The sequence below is a fragment of the Capsicum annuum genome, chromosome 2 (assembly GCF_002878395.1).
Source record: "Capsicum annuum cultivar UCD-10X-F1 chromosome 2, UCD10Xv1.1, whole genome shotgun sequence".
Lineage (NCBI taxonomy): Eukaryota > Viridiplantae > Streptophyta > Magnoliopsida > Solanales > Solanaceae > Capsicum > Capsicum annuum.
In genome coordinates, this window is record NC_061112.1 from 149,580,266 (window position 1) to 149,588,990 (window position 8,725).

The 8,725-nt window shown below is 33.3% G+C and overlaps 1 protein-coding gene across 2 annotated transcripts; it reads right to left on the reverse strand.

The window, feature by feature from the left end:
* Positions 1–1,463: 1,463 nt before the first annotated feature.
* On the reverse strand, positions 1,464–5,240 carry LOC107860479. 2 transcript variants are annotated; one of them, XM_047407521.1, is made up of 2 exons: positions 5,051–5,240; positions 1,464–3,723 (listed from the first exon to the last, which is right to left on the reverse strand). In XM_047407521.1, exon 2 carries the CDS (start codon positions 3,712–3,714, stop codon positions 1,645–1,647), a length of 2,070 nt encoding a protein of 689 aa, XP_047263477.1. In that variant the 5' UTR covers positions 3,715–3,723; positions 5,051–5,240; the 3' UTR covers positions 1,464–1,644. The 2 variants fall into 2 exon arrangements, with proteins under 2 accessions (XP_047263477.1, XP_016561342.2); XM_016705856.2 differs by lacking the exon at positions 5,051–5,240 and adding an exon at positions 4,766–5,027.
* Positions 5,241–8,725: the final 3,485 nt, after the last annotated feature.

An 8,725-nucleotide genomic window follows, 5' to 3' on the forward strand; every position in this document is an offset into this window, starting at 1 on the left:
AAAAAAATAAAGATTAAGGAAAAAGCGAAGAATTTAAAAATTGAGAAAATAAAAAATGAGAGGAAAAATAAAAATAAAGTTTGAGAAAAATGAGAGGAAAAAAAGAGAACTGATAAAAACCAAAAATAAAAGAAAAATAAAGGTTAAAAATAAATGAATTAAAAAAAGGAAAAAAAAATAGATAATGCTTGAGAAAAAAGAGAAAAAGCTAAAGGTTGAGACAAATGAATTAAAACATGAAAATAAAATTAAAAGAAAAAATAAAGAATGAAAATAATAAAAAAAAATAGAATAATAAAATTAAAGAAAAAAATAAAAAGGGAAAATAATAATAAAAAAAATTGAGAGACAAATAAGTATGAAAAGTTTAAAAAATATATTTGAGGTCTAAATGAGCAAAATGATACTTATATTATACTTAAAAAGTGATGAAGATTATTCATTAAAAATATTTTTTATTGGGATCAAATATCTAAAGTCACTCATATTTAGGTCTAAGACATACAATTTTTCCTGGACACAAAGTGTATAGAAGTAGAACCAACTAAAAGAAAAGTCGTGGATTATAAGAATGACTCTTTATGAGGTAAAAAGTAAGTTGTTAACAATTAAACAACAAATAACTTATGACATGTGTTTAACTATTTTTCTGTAATACGATAACAACTTTTTCATCCAATGGCAAATTGACAACCGGAACTTGGAAAAGTTTTCTTTTCTAGAAGAGACAGACAAAACTATTGAATTGGACTATTTTAACTTGAAATTATGCTTTGTTAATCCAACAGAAAAGTGACATTTGGAGTTGCACCTTCATCCTTACATCAATGACAAATTGGAGTAAGGAAACTCAAAAAATAACTTTTAACACAAGTACATGGAGAAACTCAACTTTAGCTGGATGTTATGGTTGATAGATGGAGCCATGAAGGTACATGTATCTAAGTCTAACAAACTGCAGTGGCTTCTTTAAGTTAAAACGCACAATATTCCAACAAAGGGACTTATTATAAGCTGTTTTGAGTTACTTGAATAAAAGATACACATAAATATTGTTACTTGTTTAGGTGGTTACAATATTTACATTTGATTGTTACTTATATCTTATTGTATTGTATGACAGAGAAAAAAGCAATAAATTTTACAGTCAAGAGACAGATCCCTTTACAGAACAACTAAAGCAAACAGTATACAAGCACAATGTCAAACCAGTACCACAGCCAAAACTCCTTTTTGTATGGTATTTCCACATGATGTGCCTTCTTCAATGCGCTTATTCAACAGAAAGTATGAACAAATCCCTCGTAAATGAGTCCAACAACAATATATGTCCACTGAGCAACCAGCCTAACATTAGAATGTCTACATCCAAACACCCACTGATTTAACGTCACTATCACAACCTTCATAAGTGAAAAAGAAATTGTAGTCTTGCGCGACTTTACCTCCCAATTCAAAGTAAATGCACCCAGAAGAAACTGAATTTATTCAATCATGAGAATAGAACCGGCAAGCATCAAGAAATCGTTAAGAAGATGAGTCGGAATGAGAAACAGGACAAACATATGTAAACCAGGTCAGAAAAGCTATATCAACCACTATATTTGCAATTGCTCCTATTTGTTATAAAATTCTGTTAGTTAATCAAGAAACGGTGACAGTAGAAGGTTTATCGTGGAGGGAAATCACTGTCTCAAAAGCTCCCACCAAAGCTTTAACCTTGCTCTTCCTGGTTTCAACAAGCTTACTCGCCGTCTCTTCAATCACATTATTCAACAAACCCTGCACATCTTTCTTTTCTTGCACATCCTGATGCCTCAAAACAATTTTTCCAGAAATAGGGATGGTATTACTTTTGTCACCATCAACTCCTTTCTTTTTAAAGATTCTCTTTCTTATATTGCTGTCCTGGCTTTCACCCACATGTCGTCCCCATCTAAATGTCAGCCTCCTAGGGCTGCTGGTTTCTTGCTGGAGATCAACTATCTTGCCCCTTCTGAACTTTAGTTTCACTGCCGAAGAATTATTATCATTAGAAACACCTGTCTTACCTTTTCTCAATGTCTTTTTCTGATTTTTCCCAACAGTTTCTGCGTCTGCTATGTGTAACAGATTTTTGCTGCTAGAGGTGTATTTACCCAATGCACTGTCTGCAAGCTTAACAACTTCCTTTTTATCTTCTTCATTAGACAACGGACGTGATTGTAAATGGGGTGAAGACTTTGGTGATGCTTTCACTTTGGGAGTACGTACAGTTTTCTCAGGAACCAGTTTAGGGTTCAGTTTGTTTGTCCCATCTCTCCGCATCTTGTTCTGGTCCTTCAGAGGAGCCAGCAGTTTTAAGCTTTTATTGCTTCTTACCCTCAAGATCAAAGGTTTGACAGAGGAAGATTTTGGAGAAGATGAAAGAGTTGGCGTCTCCAAAGATTTCTCTGCAGATACTTTAGGCGCGATTATTTGTTTTCTATAATTAGCAACACTGTCTTTCTTGCCTCCTGCATCTACACCTCCTAAGATCTTAGATGAAGATTTCATTTTCTTTTCTGTCTCTGGCATCTTGTCACTTGAGGAATCCAATTTCAGAGAGTGAACACTCTTTGGTGGCAGCAGTATCTTTTTCTTTTTTATTTCAGAGGGTTCAAGAGAGTGAACCTTGGGAGAAGGCCTTCGATCGACCACATTCAACTTCTTTCCCTGTCCTAGCATACTCCCTGGAGGAGCAGATGGCTTTTGATTGACCACGGCCTCTTTCTTTCCCTCTACCAGCATACTCCCTGGGGGAGTAGAAAGCTTTTGCTCAACCACAGTCACATTTTCTCCCTCTCCTAGCATATTCACCAGAGAAGCTGAAGACTTCTGCTCAACCACAGTCACCTCATCTATCCCTCCCTCCATGCAACCTGGAGGAGAAGAAGGCTTTTGCTCAACCATAGTGACCTCCTTTTCATATTTGAGTAAACTCTCCTGAGGTGCTGAAGGCTTTTGATAGACCTCATTTACCTTCTTTCCCTCTTCCAGCATACTCACAGGAGGAGTGGAAAGCTTTTGCTTGATCAAAGTCCCCTTCTTTCCATCACTCTGGTTACTCCCTGAAGTAGTGGAAGTCTTTTGCATGACCACGGTCCTCTTCTTCGCCTCTCCCAGCATACTCCCTGGAGAAGTGGAAGGCTTTTGCTCAACTCCTGTCACCTTCTTTTTCTCTCCCAGCACACTCCCAGGAGGAGTGGAAAGCTTTTGCTTGACCAAAGTCCCCTTTTTTGCCTCCCCCACCAAGGTCCATGCAGGACTCTGCTCATCAGCAGGAAGTTTGTTCTTTCTTTTTGATAGAGGATGCCATGGCTTTGCTTCAGAGGAATGTTTCCTGCCATATTTACAGAAGTCATGGCAAGAACCAGTGGAAGCTCTCAGATAATGAGGAATAACATCTTGTCCGCTATCAGGAGAATTCAACTTCCCAGTGGATTGCCTTCTTGTATTGCCTGCATTGTAAGATGAAGTAGAGGAGGAGCTGCGATAGCAGGGAAGAACCTTGTTTCCATTACTCATAGATCTCGGTTTTATTGTGCTGATTTTATCTGGCTTTCTTCCAGCAGAGTCATTCTTCACGCTAGTTACTGCACTCACTAGTTCATCGATGCTATCCTCAGCCATAGAGTCATTCTTCACGCTAGTCACTGGACTTACTAGTTCATCGGTGTTATCCTCAGCCATCATTCCAGAACCCTGGCACCATGAACATATGTAAACATTAGGAAGAATATCCATTAGGTGAGCAGTAAAATACAGGATGTACTACACAAAAGTTAAGCTGCCAATTAAGAGCAGAAAAAATTGTTTTTTTCAAACATGCTAAGCTATAGATTCCAAAATCAAAATGTGCACTCAAACTATTATGTAGATAATTCGGAATAGGAGGTCAATAAATACAATGACTATACATTACTTAATGCTCCTTTGAGATCCTAGGCTTCTAGGATGCATCATTCTAGTGTCCCCAAAAATATAAACAATCAAAAACTGTGATAAACTTGAGTCTGCAACTGCTACATGCTTATAAAAAAACAATTTTCTGGGTCCATCAGCCACGTCCTATCGAAATTGTAAGTTACATTCTTTCTTGGTTCAGCAATTCAGCTAGGAAGGGGAGAAATAAATGAAAAGATTAAACCTGAATATAGGGCTTTCCAAGTTCCAGAATATGGTTCATCACAAACAAAAACAATACCATAAGCTTATATCTTCCCTCCCAAATATTCTCTACTTAGAACGGAGGAAAGGCAAGGAAGGTAACTGCACTTATCAGTCTCCTTGTTTTCTAGATCTCAACAATAATAATTTTTTCTTTAGTTTTGGCAAAACAAGCTCGAAAGTCTTTATCTAAAATATTAGGTATAGTCCATATCTAATCAAAGCTACTGAGAAGACTAACACATTCCACCACGCTTGTCTATCCAGCAGGAAATAATGTACTACCTAATTACAAAACACACACTGCCAACTAAAAGTCCCTAAAACTAGGCTAAAATCATCAACAAGATCCCCAAAAATAAAAATTAACTCAATATATAAATTCATATGAAAACTATTCAATTCAAAAAAAAAAAAAAAAAAAACATCTCTACTAAGGAAACAGGGTATTCCTAATTTTGTCAATCAATCAAAATATCAGAAATCCACTCAGTTACAGACTTACTGTATCAACCATTGATGAATTTGACTTACGAGAAAACGAGATTCAATAAATACAAACAAAAAAATAAGCTACCTCTCCCATTGAACGGAGCAGCTAAAAGAGAGCCTATTGAACGGAGCTACAGAAAGCACAAAACAGGCAAAACGTATGAATTCACCAATTCCAATTTACGAATCCAATACAGAAAATCCCAAAAACGAAAAAGCACTTCTCAAAAGGTGGCTATAATAACTGAAGAACAAAGCGAAACTGAAGAAATATGCGGCTTTGCCAATTAGAAAATTGATTTAAGTTGGAAGCTTAATCTAAAAGCTAAGCACAGATAGATCGAAAAAGTAAGAAAAGATTGAAAATCACCTTCGTAATGTACTCAGCAGGGGTCGTGCAAGCGACGTCTGAACTTTCTTCTCGAATTTTCCACTCACAGGAAAGAGGGCCTTTTAATCAGCGTGGGCTCATTTTGTTGCGGTAAGCGTGTTATAAGGGCCTGTTTGTCTCGTGTGCAAAAACAAAAAACGGTGAAATCATGAACCGACCCAGGAGGGAAAAAGAAAATACTAGTACCACAAGTATTATTGAATGAAGGATGTACTTTTTCCATCCATCTTTAATTAAGCATTTAATAGCATGTTCAAATAAATATAAAATGGAGTAGTAAATTAAGATGGACAGAGGAGTATAAGTCCTTTCCTCAATGTTCCATGTAATATCCCATTAGATGAATTTGCCTTTTTATTTTTTTTAACGAACTTAATTACCCCAAAAGAAGAAAGTCCTCAATTGAATTAGAATTTTAAATTAATAAATTGTCTAAAATAATTGTTAATTCTAAAATAAATTATTTTATATATAGTAAATTGACTTTTTAATATGAGTACCTAATGTCAAAAAATTATTAAATTTTATGAAATTTGTAACTCAAACAATAATGAAATCATATAATATTAGGATTTAAAATTTATATTGTCTTGATCATTTGATGTTTATAAATTCATGAAATAAATAAAATTTCACCATTTATATTCAGTAGGATAAGAGTATATATGTAAAGAGAGTATATATGACTATATGTTGACTAGGACGAATCTAGAAGATTAGAGTTCAAATCTAATAAAGTAAAATTTTGATAAGTAAATCATTCTTAACACTGTATATTGTAAACTACTTTGTTGTTTAATTATAGAAGAAGTCTAATAGTTATAAAATGAGTCTAATAGAAGGAGTCTAAAATATGTAAAATATTCTAACAAATAGATATTTGACGAAGAAATAGTCAAAGTTCACACAAATTAACTTTAAAATGATACTAGTTGTTAAGTTAAAAATAACAGCAGCTAATAATGAAACCATAACAAGGGACAAATATAGTTTATTTTCTTTATTTTTGTTTGTTTGTTCTACTTCATGTGTTATCCTTATAAGATAGACCCTAGATGAACTATTAGGAAAAAATCTGGAGGTCCCTTTTATGGTTGATGATTCTTTTTCATTATTATCTGGCAAAGCATCTCGTCTATATAACAACAAAAAAAAATGATATCATAAAATAATGTAATTTAATTATAATATTTAAGCACCTCACCCACTGCTAAGTACAAAAATTATTATGTACCTCGCATAATTGATATAGTTTATGTTATGTGGCCGTAGAGTTGTATATGTTTGACCAGTGAAATTTGTGGAACACAAAATCTTTGGATTCAAACATGGCTTAAAGAAAAAAAATATTACTAGTACTTATAAGATTTTGTAATGCCCGTTTTATTAAAAAAAATTAAACCAAAAAAAAAAGGTCATATCAATTGGTGTGCCAAACTTAATCCCCACCCACCCCTCTCTAAATAAATGCTAAAACTTATACGAACTTAGTGTATACATTAAGTCATTATATGCATGATATGTGTTTGAATTTAAAGTTTATATTATTTAATTCTGATTAATTAATAAATATTTTACTTAATTATGATAAAGAATATTAATTTCGTATACACACCAAATACGCATAAGTTTTTATCCTAAACAAGTATTCAAAGTCAATCCAGCGAACGGTTCTCTTCCTTGATTTGGCTGTTGGAATAATCTATATCAAAAAATCAAAGAATAAAGTTGAAAAAAAAAATTAAATATTAATATATTTTAAATAATGTTATACAGTATTGTTCCCATGAATTGCCAAAGGTTTTGATTCGACTATCTTTATTAATTGCAGATTTATTAATTTATTTTAGATCTAAAATAAAGTCATACCGTGTTTGCTTAAACATGACCACAGTTCACATGTGATAAAATAATTATTCTGATTAGAACAATTTTCAGGGGAAATTTTTTTGAAAAAAGTGGATCTCATTCATACCTACTTTCCTCTTTTACTTTGTAATAAACGATAAACTTGTTTTAATTTGGAGGCTGAACATTTAATTTAAGAAACTTAATTAATTAATTCGTGCATTATATAAGTAGCAGCTAAAGAAACTTAAAAGGAATCATTAAAATGTTAGTTTCATAAATAAAACATAACATTAAGACTCTGTTGGGAGCGCTGTCACCTTAATGGGTCCTGCAACGCGTGATTTAGATTAGTCGGTGCTCCAATGCAGACACCGAACACCGGATGAAAAAAAAAAAAAAAACATAACATTAAGATCTAAAACTTGTACAATATGAATTGTCGAAAGTTGTATAATCTAATATAACAAATGTTTGTTAAATACATCTAGTATTTTAAAATGTTTCAAAATGAAACAAAACAAAGGCATCATATAAGTTGGGACCAACTTACATAAGTATAACACCGAAATTGAAAATCTTGCGCAAGTTGTAATACAATGAATGACTAACAAGAAAAAGCAGGACCATGGCATGGCACCTTCTTGGAAACTTCGAACATGGGCATTATTCTTTCTCATCAGTGATGTCGGAGTGGAATTTTGAGTCTACGAGTTCCCAATTATAGAAAAAATGGTTTAAGTGAATTTTTTAATACAAATATAAAATTTATATTAAAACGATTGAATTCTATCAAATCGATAAGCAATATGTCTGCCTCTTACGGTCCACGTCACCAGGCGAAGCTAGAAATTCTACTAAGGATGACCAAAAGCTTAATATATATATATATATATATATATCTACAAAGTCTGTTTTAACGTATACATGCAATATATATCTCTACAAAGTTTGTTTTAACATATACATGCAATATTATTTTTTATATGCACAATATAGTTTTTCAACGAAGGATGCTAAAGTGACTCCTTGAGTCTATGTGTGTAGCTATGCCTCTGCACCTCAATTCACCTAGTTTGGGGTGTGGGTGTGGTTCGGGGGAGTTGTGACTCCTTGGATTCCCCTTGGCCTGGGCCAACATATATATAAAGGCATATACTCTTCAAGAGTCCTTATTTCTTTTTTAAAAAAGCATTGGTTTGAGAGTTGAGATCTCTAATCACATGTATTTTTGAACCCCTTGAGTTGACAAAAGCAATGTGAGGAAAAAGTCACAGGGCCTCAAAGTTCGGTGCTTGAGGTTTTAGCTAAGGACAGGCTAGCTCACAGGCCCCATGACTTCCCTCTTTACTGGAGCCTATTTGGATTAGTTAATTATAAATAATTAAAAATTATATAAACCCACATATTATGTTTCATTTATTACAAAATATTCCATATCCCTTAAATATATTATATTTATACCATTTTTTTAATTTCTCTCTCATAAATTACATATACATACAAACTCCTTTTTTACTTTCACCAAATCTTCCCCCAAAGTACGACTAAACCCTCTTTTTACGTTCACTGATTCTCCCCCAAAAAGTACGGCTACAATCAAGCGACAGTTTCAAGTTTGAAATCAATCGTTTATCTGTCCAACTCTTAGTCAAGGGTATTCAATTTCAACTTCATCTTCTTCAGTTTCAACTGAATCTTCTTTTAACATTCTAAATGTTTAATTTTTGATTATTGTTAAGAAAAAAATTCATTACATAGTTGAAATTTTCGAGAATTTTCAAACAAGATTTTGTTGCATTTATT